General features: G+C 42.1%; 1 protein-coding gene and 1 long non-coding RNA gene across 2 annotated transcripts; one reads left to right on the top strand and one right to left on the bottom strand.

Moving 5' to 3' along the window:
• Positions 1 to 4,926: 4,926 nt before the first annotated feature.
• Positions 4,927 to 7,675, bottom strand: LOC128793696 (uncharacterized). The gene is made up of 2 exons (XR_008432864.1): positions 6,626 to 7,675; positions 4,927 to 5,316 (listed from the first exon to the last, which is right to left on the bottom strand). It is a non-coding gene; the product is annotated as an uncharacterized LOC128793696 (long non-coding RNA).
• Positions 7,676 to 7,754: 79 nt separating this feature from the next.
• On the top strand, positions 7,755 to 23,789 carry MLYCD (malonyl-CoA decarboxylase). The gene is made up of 5 exons (XM_053953067.1): positions 7,755 to 8,271; positions 13,425 to 13,537; positions 14,675 to 14,831; positions 15,310 to 15,459; positions 22,450 to 23,789. The coding sequence occupies exons 1-5, from the start codon at positions 7,783 to 7,785 to the stop codon at positions 22,981 to 22,983; spliced, it is 1,443 nt and encodes a 480-aa protein (XP_053809042.1). The 5' UTR covers positions 7,755 to 7,782; the 3' UTR covers positions 22,984 to 23,789.
• The last annotated feature ends 515 nt before the right edge of the window (positions 23,790 to 24,304 follow it).

The following is a 24,304-nucleotide window of genomic DNA, read 5'->3' as shown; positions in this document are numbered from 1 at the left end:
TGTAAATTGAGGTTGTGGCCCTCACTTATTTTACTCCATCCTTCAGAGATTTCACCAGCCACCAGTACAGTATTTGCAAAAAGCCATCTGCAGCATCAGAAAAGGCTCCTGAAGATGCTTCTCCCCTCTGATACAACTGTATTTACTATCACATTAAATGAAATACAAATCTGCACTGTAGAGATTCTTGTGTTCCACGCTGTGGGCAATTTCTCTGGGGTCAATAAAAGCTTAAATGAGAACAATGAACTCTACTCCAGCAGTATTTAAATCTCTAAGCAATGGCAGAGCAGTAGTTTAATAGATGTTAATTTAAAATTCAGAAGATTTAAAATTCAAAAAATATTTAAATTGACATAGATGTTAATTTAAAATTCAGATACTATTCATCTTTAATTTAAAATTCAGAAAATATTAATTTAAAATTCAGAGAATATTCCTTCTTTCCCCACATGCCAGTGCTGCTGGATGCCAGGCTGCTCCTAAACTCTGCTCCCTGTGGAACACAGAGCACAAGGAGAAAAGCCTTCTGGAAAGTGGGGACAAGCCCCAGGCACCTGCTGCTCTGAGCTGCCAGAGGAGCTCCTGAGATGGGGACAAGCTGGCTCCAGGCTGACAGCAAATCCTTCACAGCAAATCCTTCACAACTCTTGGGGGCTGGCGCACTGCAGCATTCTCTGAAATGCATTTTATTAGTACATAAACTAGGATGAGATCTGTTGCTGGCAGGGAGAACAAAGCTACTAATTAAGAAAGATGGAGAGGTTTGGCAATAATTACCTCAGCAGCCACTGGGCCCTGGCTGATGGCTCCACACCTCCAGTGCTGCTCAGGTTCAGGAGCTGTCCCAGGCTTCCTCCTCTGGAGCTGAGGGAAAGCTCTGCCCACTGGCCATGGACTGTGTCTTGTCCATGGTAATTATGGATTTTATAAGAATTTCCTGCCCTGACCTGAAGGTGTAAGGGAATAAAGGCTGGCTAGTTTGCTTGGAGAGCACTGACTGAGACAGCAGCACCTTCCTACAGCTGGTGGGGAGAGAGGAACACATTTAGTGACCTTCTGGAAGAACCTCTTTCCTACCACTGACTGAAGAAATAAACCCAGAGAGATCAGCCGATGTATTTCCCATTCACCAGGAATAGCTCCTCTGCAAACATCACTTTAAAAGATTAGATGAACTGGCTGACAGAGCATTGATTTAATGTTTGGGTTTGTTTTTTTTTTTTTAATTCCACACTTGCAGAAATGGTAAGAAACGAAACAAACAGGGTGTAGGAAATGCACAGAAAACAATCGAACTGACCAAAATAAACATCACCTTTTCCTCACCGTGATTCACTCCTCCAGAACTGTGGGAATAATGTGGAGACACCTTTGTGGTAATTGAGCTTTTAGAGGCCTTTAGAGCTGTTGACAGATTAATAGGTTGCTATCATAAATTCTGACATCCTTGCAATTTCTGTATTCCTGGATTTACACGCAAACTGAACACTGTAAACACTTCAGTGCCTCAGCTGCAGCATTACACATCTGTTAAGGCTGCTGGTAACTTTATGAAATAACACCATGTCACAAAGCAAGTCAGCATTCTGCAATTAAACTGAGTCCATGCACCACAACGATTCCAACAGATAATTTTCCAAACTAATTGCCTCAAGGAAACTCAAGCAACACTAAAAATCAGATCTGTTGAAGACAACAGTGTAAAAGCAGTACTTTCACTTTCAGTAGTATAAACACAAGAGTTTTAAAGGAGTTTGTTTCCTGATTATTAAGTTCCATGCTGTGTAAAGCAATTATTACAGCTCTCAATTTCCCAATCTTTGTGTTTATTAAAACTAATGAATGCTTTTAGCATACAGGAAACTAAATAAATTTGCATAGGATTATAACAGGCAGCCTATACTCATCGCTGTAGGCTTAAACACGAACTGTAAAAGAAACATTTGCCCAGTAAATAAGCAAGCTGAAAGCTGAACTCCTCCTCCTTTAACTCAGTCCATGCCTGGAGTTGAATTGGAGTGGGGTGCAAAACTTCTGTAATAGACTTCTTCACAAACTGATGCAGATTTGGTTGACATAAGCCCTAATTCTGTGCTAAGATTAGTCTAGATGGTTTTTTCTATTCAATGAAAGCCTCATGGACCAGCTCAGTTTCTGATTCAGAAATTTCAAAAAGCCTGAGGTAGAGATGTTAGCAAAGAGCACAGAGAGATTGGTTAGGCAGGGCAGTGCCAAGGTCACTCATGGACAAGCCAACACCTCCCAGGTGTTCCAGTTACAGAAAGCAGGCCTTGACTCCAATAAAACACCTGGATTGTCAGTGCTGCAGGTATTTCCCTGAGCACTGCCCAGCTCAGACTCCTGCTCTGTAAGGAGCTGTTCACCCACTCCTTTGTGATGGAGCAGGTAAAACAGAGAGAGCAATGAAAAGTGGAAAGTTCTGTGGGGTTCACAGCCTGAGGCACAGCCCCAGGGAGTTCAGCCCCACAGCAGATGAAAAGTTTTGTCCTTCCCCAAAGAATCACAAATGTTTTGTTGAATTTCTCATCAACTTTAGTGAGATTCCCTCCATACTGGAATCCTGCAGCTTCCTCTTCCTGTTGTCCTCTGTTCCTCTTCCTCCCCACTCTCTGTTGCAGGGTGTTTAAAGATCTAATTTTTACTGCAAGCTGGAGAACAGGGAGACAGCTTCTCACTCTTACACCCAGCCTTCTTCTTCCTTTTTCTGCAGGCTGGAAGGGAATTTCATTTAGTACTTAGATGCCCAAATTCATACACCAAAAAAAATCTGCCTCAGCAATGAAGGAGAAAAACTACAAACATCAGCTTGAAAAAACTGCAATAAGGAAGAATTTGCTACTACACTGAGTGGGTTGTGCTGTAAGCATAAAAGTTTCATGCAGGAGAAAGTAGCTTAATATTCTGCCCTGTAAGATTCTGTCTATCTTCTATTAGAGCCAGACATAATTAAAAGTATCTGCTTAAATCTTTAGCCTCATTTTTGTCTAATTTGCCATCTAAGCCTGAACAAGAATTAATATCAAGGAGTTGAATGAGCTGGTAAATGCTAATAGATTTATCTAGGAATTGAATCACCAATGAAGACTTTTCCAAGTGAGGAAATACAAAATTAGGAAAAAAGAGGTGGTGGGTAAACAACTCTGGCTAACATTTACCTTTTGTTTTTCATACTAAAAGAGAAATTTGGGGTTTTTTTTTCTCTTTTTCATGGTACCAACATAAATAGAGGGGGGAAAGAGTGCTGGATTGCTCCTCTGTGGGGGCAGTCTCTGTGATAATTACAAGAATTCTTGTGGTAACAAGGGTGAAGTACACTGACTTGTAAATTCATGTACTATATTCCACTTTTATTACTATCAACCCCGTAACAGCAAAATTGAGTATCAGACAATTGAGCAAATAAATTCAATGTTCATATGAATATTGACATGTTTCAACATTGTATTTAGGACCCATGGCTGAAAATAAAAAAAAATATTACAATCAGTTTAACTATGCCTTGAGATATTCCAGACATTTCTTAAAATCTCCAAGAGCTTTGGTTTTACTTTAAAAAAAAAAAAAAAATATATATATATATATATATAATATTTGATAAAGCATTAGAAATGGTCCACTGTCAGTTATAAATATTCCTAAATTTGGTAGAAAAAAAGACATAGAAACAGAGTTTTATGATAAAAGTTCTGATTCTACAGCGCCCTAAATAAAAATCCTCAGGTTCATAATTATTTCAGAGAACTGCTGGATAGAAAGAGATCACGTGAAACAAATATTCCCATGATCTGATTTCAGAGGCAGACACCTCTGCTGTTCAGTACTTGGTGTCATTACCTGGAGAACAACTCAGTGTAGGAAAATTAAACAAGAAAAACTCAGGAAGGAAATCCTGAACCCAGGTAGAACCAAAGGAAACTGCAGTTGTGAGCACAGAGCTGATCTTGCAGGCTCTCAGTACAAGCCTCCTGTGCCTAAAGCCAGGTAATTCTATAAAACAATGTTGTATTTAAATAAAATTAAGATTAAAGCTAAACACTGCCTACAGCTCTGACAGTGGAACGTTGCTGTCTCATTTTAAACACCCAGCTTGGGGAGCTGGAACAAAACCACCCTCAGAACTGCCTGTTTGGAGGGGCTGAATAATTGAAGAGCAGAGCAAAGAGCTGAAAAGATCCTGCTTTTTGCTCAGTAACTACAGCAAGTTTGCTTTCTTGTGAGATTTATGAACTCTTCAAAATGGGATATTCGCTCATTTAGAGTAATTTTTCAAACTCTGAGCTATTACAAAATGTGTTCAGAGCTTGCTGCACAGCTTCCCACTCTGCTCTCCCACTGCAAGCACTATGGTGAAAGGAAGACAGAGGAAAAGACCTTTTATTTCAGGTGATCACATCGATATTTTTAATGTTTTCTAGTAGATATTTTAAAAAAATCTTTAGTTTGAGAACTCAAAAAGAGAAATTTGTGTATAAACCGTGTTATTACAAGAATAAGCCACCTTTGGGTTAGGTAGGGTTTTGTCAGATGTTTCCTGACAAATCTCCCTTGGATGAGCTCTTTGCAGGCACAAACACAGATTTATTGGAAATCATTGGCTCCATCTTGTTTCTTTTGAAGTGAACTGAAGCTCTCCTATTCTCCTGAATAATAGCACAGTCAGTTTCTCAGCTCAGACTCTTGTCTTAAATACATTTGTGTGGCACTCTGCATGTAAGAGCAAATACAGAAAAGAAACAAAACAAACCCCAAGCCACGGGACTACCTTCATTTCCATCATAAATCAGTTTGTCTTTGCTATAGTGGAATTATTGAGCAGAGAATCCAGGGCATGTATTTTATTTTTACCTAACATTTGAACAGATTAAAGAGAAAGAAAAAAAAAAGGATCAGATTGACTTTGAATCAAATTGACTTTCCATCTTTTATTAGCTTCTCTTTTTGCTCAGAGACAAAATTTACAATTACTGAAGTGCAATTAGGCTCTTTCAGTCTCCAGTTTTCTAATAATAACATTCAGTTTTCAGAAATAAACGTTTTCAAGAATCAAGGTCCATGGTGGCAAGGCAGATCTGGGGAAGAGGGGCTGGAATCTGGGATGAGGGGCCCTTGCAGCCCTGTGCAGAAGGGTCTCAAACCCCCAGGCTGAGCTGAAATGGGGCTCCTGAACCCATGGAGAAGGTCCCAGGTGAGGCTGGGCAGGGCCACTGACATCTCGTGGTGCCCTCAAGCCCTGACAGACAGAGATGTGTTTTCATTTTCCATGCAGCAGCTGAAGCAGATAGTAAGTTTTCCCTGGAGGAAAAAAAAAATAAAAAGAAGTAGTAGAAGGTTTCAAAAGAAATGTCTTACTTGACAAAGCCTTACAAGCTGCACCACAGAGGGTTCTGGGGATGAACAATGCTGGTAGCTGGTTTTTACGGCCGTGGGTCATGCAAGAGAGCTCTGTTCTTGCAGGAATCCTACCCAAGGCCAATCTGAGAGTGCTGTCAAAATAGAAAGAACAGAAGCATTTCTATATAGGATTTTTAAAAGGAATTGATCCTGAGAAGTGCTGACCATTTTCTGGCAGGTTGGAGCCTTCATCTTTCATCACCACTCTCCCCCTGTGCTAACATCTCTATCTCAGGCTTCTTGAAATTTCTGAATCAGAAACTGAGCTGGTCCACGAGGCTTTCATTGAATAGAAAAGACTAACTAGACTAATTTTAGCACACAATTAGGGCTTATGTCAACCAAATCTGCATCAGATTGTGAAGAAGTTTATTACAGAATCATACCTTGAACAAGCACAGCAGATTTAAGATCATTATTAAATATATGGAAGGAAAAGTTCATTTTCTAGCTCTCCTCTGTTAAAAAAAATTAAGTCTGTCCACCTCTTTTTATGAGGCGTGGCTAAAAACGTTTTATTTTAGTTTTAAAATGGAAAAAGTTGTATTTGTCTAATTCATCCCTATTTAAAACTGTAGAATTGCTATAAAGACTGCATATAGAAATATCATCATGATTTTTGGTGGAAGCTCTTACCTACTCCTCTTCTCCAAAGACATTATCCTGGGAATCTGCCATAGACAGAGGCTTTTTTGGCAGCCCTTTCCTGGGGAGGTGAAGGAGAAGGAAAGGACTGACCAGCCAACTTTGAAGGCTTTTTATTTAGCTGAAAATAAATTTCTAAAGGTGGGAAGGGATTTTCTGAAGCTTAATTCATTGCTAATGAGTTTCAAACTTTTTTTTAAAAAGTCTTTTTAATATATTTTAATGCTTCTGAGTCATGTTTTCCCTCCCTTAATGGTATAATAGTTTATCTTATGACCCTCAGTTCCCTAGGACTATACTGCTGTTTTTTTTCCTTTTGTCCCCTTCCTTGAGAATCTCTAACATATTGTTCTAAAATCTGTAATTAGGCAGATTTTTATCTCTTCACTGCCAAAGAGGGCTTGATTCTCTCCTCAATTCTCATTTCAAATGCTGAGAATTACAATTCCCTGTGCTTCTAAGGACAACTGCTGCTCAATTCTAACCTCACTGACATCATGACCTGTGTGTTTTGCTGGTTTAATGTCTAAAGGAGGCAAAACCTTAATGTCCAAAGGAGTCTTACCTTTGTAAGCCTGAGCTGGGAGCAGGATGGAGATGTTTAACTTCATTCACAAAAGGTCCTGACACACTTGAGAGGACTTTGGGCTCATAACGAGTGTTTTGCCACAGGGCTTTAAGAACAGGCCACGCTCAGGTCTGTGGCCTCAAAATTGCACAACCAAATTTGTGTTGTTCCATGCAGTGGTTTCAGAGCAAAAACTGCAGCAGGGCTGGCCTGGGGCTGTGATCCCTGAAATATCAGCAGCTTTCCAGGAGCCTCCTCAGGACATCGGGGAGCTGCCCAGGAAATCAGATTTGCTCCCTGGTGTGCACCAAGCCAAGACTGACACACTCGAGACACACATGGATGATTTATTTCAGAGTTGTGCAAGCCTGGGTGCTCAGTGGTGCTCCACAAACCCAGCACGCCCCAGCAGGAAATACGGGAGTCACAGGGGAGGATACAGTGAACAGTGTAAGGTCGTAAACTGAGAGAGGGGAGATTCAAATCAGGTATTTGAAAAGAATTTATTCATTGGCTGGGAGGTCAGGCCGCCCAGGGAGGTGGTGGAGGCACCATCCCTGGAGATGTTGAGGTGTCTGCATCTGGCATTTGTTGCTGTGGTTTAAGGGTTACAGTGGCAGCGCTGGCTGAACACTTGGGACTGGATGATCCTAAAGGTCTCTTCCAGTCTTGTTGATTCACAGAATCACAGAATCAATTAGGTTGGAAAGGACCTCTGAGATCATCAAGTTCAACTTGTGACCGAACACCAACTTCTCGACCAGGCCGCGGCACCAAGTGCCCCCTCCAGGCAGGTGACTCCGCCGCCTCCCTGGGCAGCCCACAGTCCAACCACCCTTTCTGCGAGGAAAGTCCTCCTAACGTGCAACCTGACCCTGGCACCGTGTCCGATATGAGTGCACGGTTCAAAGCGCAGCCCGGTGGACTCTGAGGGCAGGGCGGTGCCGGGGGATCCCCGGGCCATGAGCGGGCAGCCCGTGACCTCCGAGCGCCACACTCAACATGGCGGCCGACACACCCCTCACACACCCCCAGCCCCGCCACGCTTTCCTCACTTCCCATTGGTTGGACGCGCTGTCAGTCCGCGGTCGCAGCCAATCAGCGCGCGCGGAGCGGTCCAGTGGGCGGCGCCGCGGCCTGCGGCGGGGTGCGGGATGAGGCGGCTGTGCCCGCGCCCGCTGCTCTGGGCCGCGCGGGGCCCGCGCCGCCTCTCGTCGGGCGCTTCCCCGGGCATGGAGGAGCTGCTGCGCCGCTCGGTGCCGCCGCTGCCGCCCTACGAGACCAAGGAGAAGGCGCCGCCGCCCGCCGAGCTGCGCGGCGCGGAGTTCGTGCGGTTCTACCGCGCGCTGCAGCCCGGGCCGCCCCGCGCCGAGCTCCTCACCCGCCTGGCCCGCGACTTCGGCGTGGAGCACGGGCGGGTGGCCGAGGCCGCCGCCAAGGTGCTGCAGGCCCGCGAGCAGCGCAGGGAGCCCGGGGCGCTGCTGCAGGCCGAGGACCGGCTCCGCTACTACCTGAACCCGCAGTACCGCGGCCTCTTCCAGCACCTGGGCCGCCTCGAGGGCGGGCTGCGCTTCCTCGTGGAGCTCAGGGCCGACCTGATGGAGGGGCTGGCGAGCAAGGCGGTGGATGGGCCCCACGTCAAGGTGAGGGCTGGCCCGGGTGGCTCTAAGGGAGTGTGGTGTGGGGGATGTGGACTGGGGCTTTTCCTGCTCGTGGTGCTGCTCCTGGAGCGGCGTTAGGCTGGGAACCAGTCCCCGGAACCCAGTTCGCTGCTGGGGGCTTTATGGGAGCTGTCCTCAGTTCAGGAAGGACATTGGAGTGCTGGAGTGGGTCCAGGGGAGGGGAAGGGTCTAGGGGCCAGGTCCGATAAAGAGCAGCTGAGGGGGCTGGGAAGGGAGCTCAGCCTGGAGAAAGGGAGCTCAGGGGGGACCTCGTGGCTCTGGACAACTCCTGACAGGAGGGGACAGCCGGGAGCATCGGGATTTCTCCCAGGGAACAGGGACAGGAGGAGAGGGAACGACCCCAGGCTGGGCCAGGGGAGCCTCAGCTTGGACATCGGTGAGAATTTCTTCGCATAAAGGGAGATTAAACACTGGAACAGAGCCAGAGAGGTGGCGGAGTCCCCGCCCTTGGAGATGTTCAAGAAACCACTGCTTATGGCACTTAGTGCCATGGTGTGGTTGACAAGGTGATGATGGCCAAAGACTGGACTCGGTGGAGTTTTCCAACATAACTGATGCCATAATTCTCTGGAGAGACACGAGTGAAGCCTTTCCCCAGGCCATGGCAGCAGAGGAGCTGCCTGTCTGACACTCAGGAAGGAAGTGGCCCCTGCTATGAAGCAATAGAGTGGCACTGGGAAGTGCTGGCACACAAAACATTGTTGTAAAAGTTAATTTACAGCAGAGCTGGGCTTGATTATTTTTCATGGCGCTGTTTCAATTTTTGTCCTCTCTCTCTTATGTTCTTTTCATGTGTTCTGTTCCTTCTTTTCACCACAGGACACTGATTTTCCACTGTCCTTATAAACAGTTGAATTTCTGATGAGCTCCTGCAATGCACAGAGTGAAATTTGCTGAAAATCTGTTTCGTGGGTGCGGTTCTTCCTCTTGCTGTTCAGAACCCACTCACCTGCAACATTGTACTTTTCCTGTGCCAGCATTTTCCTCTTGAGATTTATTACATTTTGCTTGCTTACTTCACTTTGCTTATTTCAGCCCTTGAAATATGACTCTGGTGAAAAATTCACAACATTATGATCTCAGGCAGCAAATCATCCAGCGATTGCTTTTAAAATATTCTTCATCTTTCCATATGATTTAGAAAAAGTCAGTGAAAAGTTCAAGTTGCTGGCAAAAGTTATAATGAAAAAGAGAGAATTTTTGTCAAATTGATTTATCTATAAACCTCCTTCCATAATTAAGCAGTGGTTGGATTGTATTTGTAATCTTGGTCTTGTGTTGATCTAGTGGAAAAAAAAAAAAAAAAGAAGCACCATCATTGTTAAAAGTTCGTCCATAAAAAAGTGTTTGGTATTTGCCTATCAAAAGTCCTGTGTAGCCATTTCATTAGTGCAGAGTTGATTTCAATTCTAACATAAAGACAAATGTGCAGCAAGAGTTTTATAACCTCTGTATATTTGTGTCTGCACTGACAAGGAAAGTGGGAATAAAATTAAATGGATCTCCTTGATGCTGGTGGAGAATTACAGAATGTATTACGTGGCCTCCTGGGATTTTGGTTTTGCTCAAGCTATCTAAAATATTTCTTAGTCAGTCCTTAGTTTTTACTTTGTAATTTGAAACACCTATTAAAACTGGGATTGCCCATTGCTGTGTTGTAAATATGAAATATTTTTCTATTTTCTCAGCACTGTCAGCATAAAAGCAGCTCAGACTGCTCAGACATTGGGTGATGTATGATTTCTGTTTTGTGTTTGTGCAACAGATAGCAGTAAAACATCATATTTAAGTGATTAAGTCACTTGAAAGTGCTTGAGCACAATTTACACATTGTCCAAATGAGCAGAAATGGGGGGGGGAAGGAAGAAATAATGTTTTTAATTTTAATATGTCCAATAATATAAACCACACAAGCCAGGAGAGTTTTCAGCACTGCCATTAGCACTGCAGTAATTACTAATAGCAATAAAAAAGCAGAAACCAGTCCCCTTTAATTGGTGTCACTATTGAATCCTGGTTTGCTGGTGGGGATATTCTTCCAGTATCTCGCAAGGAATATTCTCTATGTAGATTCTGAAGGTAATTTCTGGGGCAACAAAATAACCCAACAGAAAAAAAAAATCCTGAAACCCCACCCAAAACAAACCAAATCAACCCCCCCAGCACAGATCTACTCTGATATTGCCAAGTATTTCAAAGTCCCCAAAAAAAATAAATCAAGTTGAAAACTTCAAACATTCCAAAAACATGGGAAAGCTCAACTCTTGTGAAGAGTATTTTATTTAGTAGCTTGAGAGGGAAAGTGAAATGGTTCCCTCATCAGAGAAGCATTTCTTCTTAATAAAAAATAATTAATTGGAGGTTTTCATAAGAGTTTTCCAATTTGTTGTCCCAGAAATAGGTACTTGATGTGAAGATTAAAAAGGCTGTAATTTGCTGTCTCGTAGCAAGAACACGGAACGAGAAAAAAATAACCACAATTTATTAGACTTGGCTAGCAGAAATTGAAGTATAGCTGGTAATTTGAAATACTAATCTGAGTGTGTCTTATTGCTCAAATTTAAGACTGAGATGCTGAATAATGAATGTGTTTGCTTTTCTTTTTAATGAAGTGTTGCAGATGTAATTTTTATGACTAAAAAGGCCTCAGAAATGAAAATAAGAATTTACACACCACTCAATTTACAGAATGAGAGAACCTGCCACTAAATCTGCAAAATAAGAGACCCAAACTTGAGCCTGGCCTTGCTGGAGTGAAGCTTTTTGGAAATGTCCTGTACACTGAGGTATTAAACACAAGTCAGAATCTTGTTTAGATGACTTGAGTTAAACACGGTTTTGGATAGTGAAAACTTTGATGTCTTTCTGCACTGAAAGGTTTTGTCAGCACAGAATCATGGAATCCTGGAAGGGTTTGGGTTGGAAAGGACCTTATTCAGTGCCACCCCCTGCCCTGGGCAGGGACACCTCCCACTGTCCCAGGGTGCTCCAGGCCCTGTCCACCCTGGCCTGGGACATTCCAGGGATGGGGAGTCCACAGCCTCTCTGGGGAACCTGTGCCAGGGCCTCCCCACCCTCTCAGGGAACAATTTATTCCTAATATCCCATCTCAGCCTGCTCTCTTTCAGCCTGAAGCCATTCCCTGTGTCCTGTTCTCCAGGCCCAGCTGGGGTTGGACTCAGTGATGGAGGCAGGTCCCTTCCACCTGGAGCCATTCAAATTCCTGCACAGTGCCCTGTTGTTTTATAAAACTTTATTATTCACAACTGACAGGTTGTTTGACTTGTAATTCCCCATAAACAATATTTCTTTCTCCCCAAATCAGTAGTGAAAGCACATGTGCTCCAGCTCCTTCTTTGCTTACTGCATTGCTTTTCTGCAGCTGCACCCTGGAGCTGCAGCAGCTCTGTAATGCAAACTGCCCTCAGTTCCATTGGCATCCCTGCTAAACCTTCAGAGGAGCAGAACTCATGACTCCAGTGCTTCCCACTGTCCCACTTCCCATGCAGGATGAGTGTCCTGAGCTCATCCTGAGCCTTGTGACTGCAGGAGCTGCAGAGCAGCACGAGGAAATGCTGCCAGCAGGAGTGCTGCCATGCACTTCCCTCTCTGCCTGCTGCAGTGCAGCTGAACTGCTGTTCAAAAAGCACAAGGGTGCCAAGAGAGCCTGAAGAATCTGTTCCTTTGCCCCCACATCTCACAACCCCAGCTTGTTTTTCTGGTTTACAGTGTGCCCCTACAAAAGAAAACAAACCAAACAATCCTGCAATGCCTGGAGACTTCCACTACACTGTGGGATATTTGACCAAAGTGATTTATGGTTATTATCTAAAAACTTCAGAGCTGTGCAGAAAAAAGAATTCACAGTGGAGGTGCCTTAAAGTCAGAATAAGCAAACTGATCAGAATATGTTTGTTTAGAAAAAAGGTACTGAAAAAAACATCATGGAGGACAGAATTGTTCTATGCAGATGAATGGCTGTTTCTTCTGGGTTTGATTTTTTTTTTTTTCCTAGTATGTTAAGGAATAAACCTGTCCTTTTTTCAGTCTTGGAATACTTGTAGCAGTTACTTTGGCCAGCAGAAACCTGCTTTGATGTTTGTCTTTTGACAAGTGCCTCTGCAACTTTCATCTTGATTAGGTTATAATAGGAAATAGTTTTACTTTTTATGGCAGTCCTGAGACTACATCTGAATTTAGGAAAAATATTTGAGGTTTTCTGACTACATTTATATATTTTTTCCAGTTGTTTTTCTTTAATGTAGCAAACTAAAGTACATTGGAGCTTAATTTTTGTCTCTTCTATGTGCAGTGTAGCTACTTAATGAAAGTTTGAATGGAAGATGAGGAGATTTTGTTCTGAAGTAAATGGTTATTAAATTAGTTTCAGGTAAGCCCAGGTTTCTGATCAGGCTGTTGGTAAGTTGGTATCACACTGTCTTGTGTACAAGGCAAATGGAAGAAAGCAGAACAAGCTCTGGAATCTCTTTGAGGGATATTCATGCTGTGCCGAGTTCAAGAATACTTGTTAAATTCAAATAAATTTAGACATGAAATCTTTAATAATACAGGCAGCAGGAAACTGGTAGGGAATATAAAAATCACAGTTACAATGAATCACTATGACAATGAAAGGGTTTGACATTGCAGTTGGGTTTCATCTCATACTGTTCCAAAGCTGGTTTGATTTTCCAGTTCTATTGTCTTATGCTGCTGAGTTTTATTTTTCTTGCTCAAATATTTTCATGTTTTTAGAGAAGAAAAATTCTGTCTGCATCCTGTTGAAAGTTATTTCCATGGCATTGAAATCTGAGCTACTGTGAGACTGCAGCCTTGTGGTCAAGTGTGCTCAAAACCTTCTACCCATTATCTGCTTCTTGTCCGCGGTGTTTTGCCTGATCTTCCCTGTCCCTGATTGCACTGCAGACAATCCCTTCAAGGATTTTCCTCGGTTCAGTCCTGGACTATTTTGTGGTTAATCTTCTAAAGCAGATCCATGAGTTTCCTTTAAGCTCCCAGTGTTGTAGTTGGAGTCAAGCAAGATTATCTTTACTCACATTGCCATGTTCTACCTTGCTTATTCAGCAGCTCATTCCACCTTTGCTCTGTTACAGGAAATGAATGGAGTTCTCAAGAACATGCTCTCGGAGTGGTTCTGCACTGGATTCCTCAACCTGGAGCGCGTCACGTGGCAGTCACCTTGTGAAGTACTCCAGAAAATTAGTGAGTAAGTGCTAAAGGCTGGAAGGAGTCCTTGATGAAGAGGTGGTGGAATGCTTGGGACTGCAGAGATTCCCTTTGTTCAAGACTCTGCTTTTCTGAGCTGAAGGCAAAGTATAATTGTGAAATACTTGCATTAACAGTCTGTAGAGCCCAATTTAAAAACAGATTGAAGTAAAGAGTAAAGGGGATAATTTGTGCCATAATTTGATCCTGTAGCTCCCACACTGCACTGGTAGAAGGCTGTCTTTCCTTCCAGCTTTCTCAGTTACTCTTCCCACATTCCCAGAGGTGCTGCAGTGCTTTTGGCTGGAAGTGAGATGCACAGGATCACCTGTAAACTACATGTGAAGGAAGCACCTTGGGTTTTATGCAGTGTGCTCTACATCATTAATTTCTGAACCTGCAACACTGATTTCTGAACCTACAACATTGATTTTTGAACCTACAGCATTGATTTCTGAATCTGTAACATTGATTTCTGAACGTACATTGATTTCTGAACCTACAACATTGATTTCTGAATCTGTAACATTGATTTCTGAACCTACAACATTGATTTTTGAACCTACAGCATTGATTTCTGAATCTGTAACACTGATTTGTGAACCTACAGCTTTGATTTGTGAATCTACAGCACTGATTTCTGATATTTTTTTTTTATATTTTCAAATAGTCAAAGTCGAGAAGAAGTTGAAAATTACTACATTATGTGGTGGGCCACCTTTTTGTATAAAATCGTGAAGAAAAAAAGAATCTCTAGAATGTTTTGAAAGTACATTAGTTAAGTGTTGATGAGACAAAGAGAACTTGTACAAGCTGAATTTTCCAAATAAAAATAATTACTAATATTTAATTACTCTTTGAGGTAATTTGGCAAACACACTAGTGAGTGGGTGTGCAATATTCCTTTACAATCCACTTTGGCACAGCTTACTGGCAATTTTACATTATTCACATCCTGATTCTTGTTTTTTGATTGGAAAGTTTTGTCACTGACATCAGTGGGAAAAGCACTGAGCTTGTAGGGCAGCTAACCTCTATTTTAAATGAAATTAGAATAACAATAATGATGATGACAATAATAATGGTGATAAAAAAATTACCAATAACAGCAATTTTATTTTTCAATTTTCTCCTTGAGTTCTGAAGCTGTGCACCCTGTCAGGAACTGGGTTGATATGAAGCGTCGAGTTGGGGCCTACAGAAGGTGCTACTTCTTCTCTCACTGTGCCATCCCAGGAGAGCCACTGATTGTCCTGCACGTGGCACTAACCAGTGACATCTCCAGCAGCATCCAGGTACAGCCACTGAGGCACTTAGTACACAGCAAAGTGCTCAAATTGCAGTGTGCTTATTTAAAAATCCACAATTCCCTATAATTTGGCAATATTTGCTTTGGTTTCATCTTTTAAGAGATGAGAGAATTAGCTCGTAAAAATTACAGGGGTATTTTGTCTGTCTTGTGTATGATGTAAATTGAAATTTTGAGGGTTTGCTCAAGAGCAAGGAGAATAAGAAAAGATAAGAGATATCTAGAGAAAATGAGACTAACATTTCAAAGTTGGTGCAATTACTTCTGAAAACTTTAAACCATATTACAGTTTTTCTCTGCACTTACTAATGAATAAGCAGCTCTTCCTATTTTTTTATCAGATTTTTATTGTTAATGAATAAAAGAGTGGGGAAAAGTGTTTAAAAGTTAAAAAGAAAAACCTCCCCATAATGCTGATAATAACTATTATTAACATTTTTTATTTTTAATCCTTATTTTCCCAGGCCATAGTGAAAGAAGTGCCGCCTTTAGAGACAGAAGATACAGACAAAATCACAACAGCAATTTTCTACTCCATCAGTTTGACTCAGCAGGGCCTGCAGGGGGTGGAACTTGGGACTCACCTCATCAAAAGAGTTGTCAAAGAGCTGCAGGTGGGTGTGCCAGGGGGGCTCAGGGTCTGTTTGCCCTGCGTGGTTTAGTTCCCAGTTCATGTCACTGCTCGGCCCAGGAGCTGCTGGGGCATCCCCTGCATTTGGAACTTGCTCCCCGAGAAGCCTTTGGAGATGTGCAGAGCAGGAGGAGCATTTCCTGCTCTTGCTTGATGTCTGCCAGATGTAGATTGTGTTCCACAGCTGACATGCTCTGTGTGAATTCCTTGTGTGGTTGCCTGAAGTCAAATGAGAACATTTCTGTTGAAGGTGGCTTTGACACCGCCTTGTTCTGCTCTGATAAAATTCAGCTGCCTCTCAGTTGAGAGGGAAGAGCCTGATCAAGATATTCTCTCTTCAAAGTACCTGACAGTGCCTTTTCCAAAATCTTACATCTGCTCCAGGAACAGAAACACTTCCTGGTCATTAATGAGTTCATTGCTTTGTTTGTTACATTGAATTGCCACTGGTTATTTATGCAGTGTGCATGTGTGCCCTGAATACATCTACTGAGAAAAATAAAAAGGAGACAGATTTCTTTGCCCTGGTATGTCTTGAAATATAGTAAAGAAAATGTCTTAAAAGTCTAAAGAATCTTTTACTCCCTGCCAGTCAGTTTTGTGAATTTAGATAATATCATTGCAGGCTAAGGGATTATTGTTAATAGCTTTAGTACTTGGAGAACCTTCTTCCAAGCAAGTGGAGAAAGGAATGAAAATTAATGTACAGAGTGGTGTGAGAGAGCCAGTCACATTCCTGCACTGAGAACCTCATTTTATTTAACAGTCTTTACTACTTAAATTGCTGACAAATCTACCACTTAAAAGTAATGATCACTACTTGTGTTTATATTCATTGTTTCACATCTGGCTGTCTGGAAAACTGTCTGTGATTTAGAACTTCATTTCTACTTAAAATATCTTAAAATTGGATGCTCTAAACTTCTACTGCCAGAAAGTGATAGATTATTTAATTGCTGAATCATAGCTGGCTGCCCTGAAGTAGTTTTGGTTTTTAATTTTATTTTATTTTATTTTATTTTATTTTATTTTATTTTATTTTATTTTATTTTATTTTATTTTTAATGGATATTTTGGCTGAATTTTGTTGCTTCTTGCTTTTAGAATGGTTTTTAGATTAATTGTTGAAAGTGCAGTAGTCCAGGTATAATTAGGCCATGCCATCTGTCTGATCTTGAGTGAGGGGAAATTGGAATAAATTCATGCAGTTATCTGCTTTCACATCTGAAAAGTAATTTCTGGATAATTGAGTTGCTCTCATAAAATAACCCTATTGACATTGTATCTGTCCATCACTAATTGCTTGCAACACCAGCAAAGTTGTGAGTTATAAAGGCAAACAGACACATCATGCTTAGATAACCTAATGCAGGTTTTAAAATTCAGTGTGTCCAACAGAAGAGTGTGTTTTGTATTTATACTTATGGCAAAGTTTTTACATTTCAGTGTTTGAAACCCAGCCCCTCTTCAGTGTTTATCAAAGGAAACCCTTTGCTGAGACGCCTTTAAATACATTTTAATCATAAAATTAATCCCTCAATCTTTAAAAACTTCTTAATATTGAAAACTTGAGTGCTTTCCATGCAATGCCAAAGGTGGAGATCTTCCTCCCTACTCAAATTTCCTACACTGCTTAAAGGTGTTGTGAAAAACGTGCTGGTAGGAAATTGTGTGACAAATTGGATGTGGACTGAGGTGTTTGTGTGTAGTCTGTATGCACAGATTAAAGGTACAAGAACCTCTGTGCATTGCCCCTACACCATTCCTGTTTGGAATGGAACCACTCTAGGGCTAAAGAAGATAGAAAGGATAATCCAGGAATATTTATCCACTGGGGATATGGCTCTCTTAATAGTTTTGTCTTCTCTCTTTGATGTTCATATTTTTCTCTCTGCTGTTCGTTCCACTCCTTCACACTTTCTCCACCTTCATTCTAAAGTGTTGTCCTCGAGTTTGTCTCGAATGGTGCAAGAACCATCTCCCACTGCACGTTTTGCATCTGTGAAGTGACCCTAAATCTTTGTCCTGTTGTTCCCACAATGGTTTGATGCTCTTCTACAAGGCCTCCTCGGCCAGCTTCAGCTGCAGACATTGTGCCTCCCATCTCAGGGGACCTCACCCTCAGAGGAGAGAAGCCCTCTGTATTTCAGCTTCAAAGTACTTCCACTGTGGAATTTCTACAAAGTCAGGGTTGTTCAGGCCAAAGGCAGGGCAGGCAATGAGTAAATACTCTTGGCAGCCTGTTTTGCCTGGCTCCCAAAATTCTGGAAGTCCTTTTCCTGTGGATTAATTGCACACATGTGCTCTCTTTCTCTCTGCTCAGGTGCAGCAAAGGACTTGCCAAGGTTGTCTCTATTCAGGTTGGACATAATTCTTGGGAGCAGAATTACAGTCACTTCAGGAGGGACAAACGGTGTACAGGAGTGCTGAGTGGACTTGGTGACAGCAGCTGAAACAATCCAGCCTCAGCAAAAAAGGCCTGGGTCAAAAATTACATCTCATTAAGCCACTGTTCAGCAGCCTTTGTAAAAATAGATGGGTGAGGTCTCTGATAGGAAGAGGATTTTTTATATCACCTTTGCATGGCTTTGCAATAAACAAATCTTTTTTTGAAGTGCTGCTAAATCATCAAGTGTTCCAGGCTACAGAAATTGAGACTCTCTTTAATTTAGCTGGTAATAAAAGGCATTGGGAAGAGGAGACCATTTGAAAGGGTTGAGGATTTTGTTTTTCTTTTTATTTAAATTGATGATTAAGACACTTTTGTAACTTGCATTTGAATTAACTTTTGTGGGACATCTGTTTGATCTGCAGCATACTGTTTCAGTTGTGTTGTCCCAAGGTGCTGCAAGCTCTTAAAACTTCTTTTATCCTCCAGTAAAAATCCTTTACCTAACTTCTACCTTAGGATAACCTGTTCTGACACTTCTACTTGTAAGTGCCACTGTAACCTCCAACCTGAAATCCCAGCTGTCATTCTTCATGAGGAACACTCCAAATTGGACCTGTCATGAATGTGTATCATTAGGGCAGGAAAAGACCTGCACAAAGTTAGGAGTGTGCTGAGAACCCCTCTGCATGGAAGCTTTTCAGGATTTCAAAAAACTGTACTGAAACCTTGATCTAAACTAGAAAATGATGGCTGTAAATCCAGGTAGTACCATACTCCTTTGTATCTCATTAAGACACAATTACAATAGGATTTATTTTTTTAGAAATCTTCTTGCTAATTTGCCTGAACTGGTCATGCTGGTCATGTACTCTGTTAAACATGAGCATGTGTGGGGCAGAACTTCTCACCTTCAAAGGATGCCAAGCACTGATTCCCTCCTGAAAGCATTCCTTGAAAATGGGTTTTTCTTAGGATTGTTGGGAAAACTGACGAGGATTTCACACCACAGCACTGAGCACTGTTAGTTTGAGGCTCTGTGTACAAATTGATGGCTGCTGCTTTTGGGTCTCACTAATTTAAGCAGATGGAGGATGGATGAAGTTGAGGCACAAAATGGGGTTCTCAGTTTCCCCTATGTGCACAGTTTGCAGTTGGAATCCTTAACCTTTGCCTGGACATTAAGATTTGGCATTTGCCACAGGAATTGTTCTGTATAATTGGGTAAAGGGGGGGGGGGGGGGATATTCTGGAGATCAGAACTGGACCTGGTGTCACCTACAAGGGACATCCTGGGAGAAACCGTGCTGTGCTCTCAGGAGCAGGTTATTCTGTTTTTGGCAATTTCTTGACAAAAGTTTCCCACACTGGTGATACAGAAGGGGTTTGTGTACAGGCTTCTGTTGTTTCTGAGCGTATCCTGTTGGGATTATTTTGGGATGAATTCATTAGGCCACTGATACCACTTTGATCCCAGTTCTCCCTCTACAAATCAGGAAATTGGCTGTGTAGGCATTCTGTGTAGTCTCTTGTTTATATTAATGTATATAAAGCAGGGAGCAGGCAACAAAAATGATCTCTTGTATTTCTGAAATTGAAGCTTGTGTTGTTCCCAGAAATGAATTGGATTTTGAAACTATTTCAGACATCTACAAAAAGCCAAACAAACCCCAAACTGGGTGCAGGCAGATCATTTCTAGCAAGCTGATAGGTGCTGGTGAACGAGGAGGTGGATGGATTTCTCATTAGCCAGACATTTAATTCCCAATGTGTTTATAGCTACTCCAAGCAGTCTGTGGCTCTGCAGAAGGTACATCATGGCAATTCAGTCAGCAGATGACAGACACAGATAACTGTGCTGAAGCCTTTGAGAAAACTGCTTAGGATTTTATAGCCTGTGGCATTTGAGGGAGAAAACTGATAGCTGCTGTGTGACTCAATAGAATGCTCAACAATTGGTGGCAGATTTTAGCTTTCTGCTTGGGCTGTTGATAATTGCTACCTTAATTTGATCTAGGTGACCTGGGGAGATCATAATTTCCAAAACAGGCTTTGATTTCATTGATGAAAAATGTGACCTTGGACTGCAGCTTTCAGAGTGCAAGACAGTTTCAGATGAGATACGGATAATGGGAGAAATCTGTGCTCTTCTGCAAGGAAAGGAAAAAGAAAACAACAACAAAAAGCAACAATCAAACACAAAAATTTACCCCGAACCAAAACTAGCAGCTGTTTCTTAATGGTCTGTGGGTTTCTGACGGGAAAGTAAACATTAATGGAACTCCACCAATAGCCTTAGAAACCAGCACTTGAATTTAGCAAAACATAAATGTGCTCACTCCAGTGCATTTATTTATTTTTCCACGAGAAATGGATGACTCAGATAAGCTTCTGAATAAAGCTTTTATCAGATATGTAGTAGTTGGTACTGTACCTTCAAAATGGAGTCACTTTCCCATGTCTTATCTGTCCTGAGAAGTAAAAACCCCACAATTTCCCATTTTGTGTTTTTCATAGAGTGAGAGCTGCTAACCTCCTGTGAAGTATTTGGGGCTGCCTTGGTGAGCAGGTCACTCCTGAAAGGGGTGATGACCAAGGAGCAGTCAGTGTCCCCAGGAATCTGTGTCAGTTCTTTCATTAGGAACTTTGTACAGGTTGTTATTACCACATGGAGAAGGGAGGAAATAATTCATTGTCCCTTTTGTCATCGTGGTGGTGCACAGGTGCCCTTGGGCTCTGCAGGTGAGACTGGAATTGTTATTCTGTGGAAGCAATAACAGGGTACTCAGCTCCTGAGTGAGAACCCTGTCAGCTCTGTTCTGGAGCAAAACAAAAGTGTAAAAGATGTCTGTAAAGGAACTGTTTAATTTTATGAAATTCACATGCAAGGAAACCTGATGGTTGGATTTCACAGATGGTTTTAAAGACATCAGCTTTGGAATTACTCTTAAAAATAAAATATCATCGTGTCTTCTAGTGGAAACCTGAAAAAAGTTTCTACTTCTTTACTAGAATTTGACTATCTGATTGTGGTAGTTGTAGCAGTTGTGAGCATGACCCAGCCAGGATATCCTGGGAGCTCTGATGACAAAAATGCTGTTTTGTTCAATAAGATACAGAAATGAATGTTTTTAGGAAATAATGTGCTTGGTTTTCTTTTATCTGGTTCTCTAAGGAGGTGAAATGAGGTGTTTTTTGATAAGGTGTAGCTTGATCTGCTTTTCTTATCCCTGCCAGGTCCCAGAAGAATTCTTAGGCTGCCATATCTAAATAACAAAGGGCTTCAGCTCAGGGCAGGTGTCACCAAACTGCAGGGCTGGCTGTGTGAGACAGTGCTGGAAGGCACAGGACAGCAGGGCCATATTTGGGAGGCCTCTGTGGGAAGGGAGGAGGTTTTGTGAATATCAGAGATGGTGCTTGGCCGCAGCATCCCTGACCCTGCAGCATCCCTGACCCTGCAGCATCCCGGAGCAGGCTGCAGGTGGCAGCTGTGGAGCTCAGCAGCAGCGAGGAGCTGCAGCTCACACAACCTGGCAGCGCCAGCTGAGCCCTGATGGCTTTTTAATGGTTACCTCGGTCGTCCTCGAGGTAGAAAAAGCACCATTTGTAGCCATTTAAAGACAATTTTCTGCTGACATTAAGATGCTTCTGTAATGTTGATGAATGTCTTGGTTCTTAGCATTTCTTCTGCTGCAACAGTAATTAAACCAACACTGGGGTGGTTTCAGCTCAGCTCTGTCTCCCCTCTGTTCCTTGGCTCCCCACTCCTCCAGGAGGGTTGCCTGGTCCATTTTGTGTTCATTCCAAGTGGCAGTGACTTTATTCTTCACACTGGTGAGCCCCAAAACTAACATAGTTTTCCTTATGTATGTTTTGCTTTACATGATTTCACAGTTAGCAGTGTTTAATCAGAAATCAGTAGGAGTAGAGAAGAAATTTTACGTGGGTAAAACAAGTGTTACATTTGCATTGAAAACATATTCACACACTTGGTATTTCTTGCTGGTTTAGGGAATAACATTAAAGGTAGCTGGCTTTTATAAAGAACTTCATTCAAAACTTCAGGAAATACTTCTTTCCATAAAAATCTAAATATAATACCTCTTGATTTTACAATAGACTAAAATAATAAACTGCCCTTGACATAAAAAAAAGTTATGTATGAAAAATAAATAGTATTTAAATGGTTTTCCAAACTTGCATATCTATTTAAAAAATACTCTCTTCAGAATCACTTCTTTATAGCCTGTGATTTTATGTTTATTTCTGTCTGTAAAAGGATAACAGCAGAACCCAGTGGTGTTAAGTACTGCAAAAGTACTTTTATAGAGATGGTGTGTGAGGAATGGATTCAGTCAGTGGTAAAATTTTCTGTGTGCTCCCGGTGCCTTCTCATCACTAATCTGTTACTGCCAGGAGAATTTTTTATCTTTTTTTTTGTGTTCATGTATATCAGTTCCTTCTCAGATTCCCTGGTTTTCACTTGCCAAAGAGCAAAGGCCATCAGCTGCCCTTTGACTCCAACTTCTCTGTGTCAATCATGACCAAACTCATGATTTATTTTTTGTCTCCTTTTGTCTACAGAAAGAACTTCCTCAGATAGAAGCTTTTTCCACACTTTCACCTATCCCAGGATTCACAAAATGGCTGATTGGTCTCCTCTCTTCCCAGACAAAAGAAAAGGGAAGGAATGAACTTTTTACAGAATCTGAATGGGAGGAAATCTCTGAGATCACAGGAGACCCCACCAGCGACACACTAAAGAAACTCTTGAACACCAACGAGTGGGTGAGGTCAGAAAAGCTGACTGAGGTGCTGCATTCCCCCCTGATGAGACTCTGTGCCTGGTACCTGTATGGGGAGAAGCACCGAGGCTACGCCCTCAACCCCGTGGCCAATTTCCACCTGCAGAACGGCTCGGTGCTCTGGAGGATCAACTGGATGGGGGACACGAGCCCCCGGGGCATCGGGGCCTCCTGTGGCATGATGGTCAACTACAGGTATTTCCTGGAGGAGACAGCCTCCAACAGTGCCCTGTACCTGGGCTCCAAGCAGGTCAGAGCCTCCGAGCAGGTGCTGGCCTTGGTGGCCCAGTTCCAGCAGAACAGCAAGCTGTAGCTGGGCATCAGCAACACTCAGAGTGAGTGTTCCTCACTGCTGAGGGCTGTGCTCACCTGCAGTGTCTTTAGTCACAATGTACCTTGTAGGGCAAATGTGCTCGGGGTTACCTGGGTTATCGGGGTCTTGCTCACTCCACCTGGTTGAATCACCTGTGGTGTGTGCAGAGGGGTTGGAGTTGTGTGTTAATGGAGAGTAAAATCCTCTTCATCAGGTACAGCCCAGGGGTAGCTTGAATGGAAAATACCCGAGCCAACGTTACTCTGTTGGTAATAAATTATTTAAGCTGTTTTTGAAAGGAGCTGCACTTCTCTGTCAAAATGCTGCTATAGATTGTTGAGAACCAAAGTACCTGGAATAAAGGTAAATTTTGGGTCAAATATATTATCAAAACAGCAATCTACAGTTTTGTTTTTTTTTTTTTTTTTCCTACAATATCTGTCTTTTGCACCTTCAGAAAAATCTCATGTAAAACTTCCTGGTATTTTCCTGTTTAAATCTAAAACTCACTGAACTCTTGCTTTGCTGGAGCGTGGAAAAGCCTTGCACTAATGTTCAAAAATCAAGATCTCAGTACAGCAGGTATGTTATGTTAGATTTGCATGCTTTGGCTGCTAAAATTTAATGAGCAATAAGGAAGTGTTCAGACAGGAGAGAAGAAGCCAGAGTTGGGAATCAGGTGAGGAGTTTCTAAATATGTATGTTATATGTTGGCTCTGGTAATGTTTTAAGTTGATAAAGAGCTTTTTTAATAAAGAGGTAGGTGTGATTTATAAACCAATAAAACAAACTTTCTCAATAAATCATGCTTTGTGGATTTCAGCATCTCCCTCCTTCACTTAGTGACCCTCCTTGAGAGCAGTTTCACCACAGAGTGGACACTCAGGGCACTCCTGTTTTAAACAGTGATCAGGGCTTGGCTCCAGTCTCTTGGGCTTCCTAATCTTTCTCAACTGCCTTAGAATTCAGGTTTCAAGGTGAAATTCAGCTGCTTGTATAAACACATACAAGCCATTCTTGGCTGGCAGGAATAGAGCAAGAGAACCCTCTCTTTGTTAAACTCTTCAGGTTTGAGAGAGCCAGGTCACTTCCTTCAAGTGAAAGAGTTCTGAAAATGCAATGGTTGTGAAAGACGGTTTTATTTTGAAGCAGGAGGAGCTATGAGGGCAATTAAATCTGCATCCTCCTGGCCATAATTCAAAAAGAGCTAATGCTTCTGCTGTATTGCAGATGGAAATACAACATAATCCCATATTCTTAACAGCTGGACTCAAAGGATAATGAGTTTTTTCCACTTGGAGCCTCAGACAATTGTATGAGA

The sequence above is a fragment of the Vidua chalybeata genome, chromosome 11, assembly GCF_026979565.1.
Source record: "Vidua chalybeata isolate OUT-0048 chromosome 11, bVidCha1 merged haplotype, whole genome shotgun sequence".
Taxonomy (NCBI): Eukaryota; Metazoa; Chordata; class Aves; order Passeriformes; family Viduidae; genus Vidua; species Vidua chalybeata.
Note: the sequence above shows the minus strand (reverse complement) of the source record. Positions and strands in the feature narration are given on the sequence as shown.

Coding starts and splice junctions, on each gene's coding strand:
- MLYCD (XM_053953067.1), top strand. CDS start 7,783: ATGAGGCGGCTGTGCCCGCGCCCGCTGCTCTGGGCCGCGCGGGGCCCG. Junction 14,832..15,309: donor ACATCTCCAGCAGCATCCAG/GTACAGCCACTG, acceptor TTATTTTCCCAG/GCCATAGTGAAAGAAGTGCC. Junction 15,460..22,449: donor GAGTTGTCAAAGAGCTGCAG/GTGGGTGTGCCA, acceptor TTTTGTCTACAG/AAAGAACTTCCTCAGATAGA.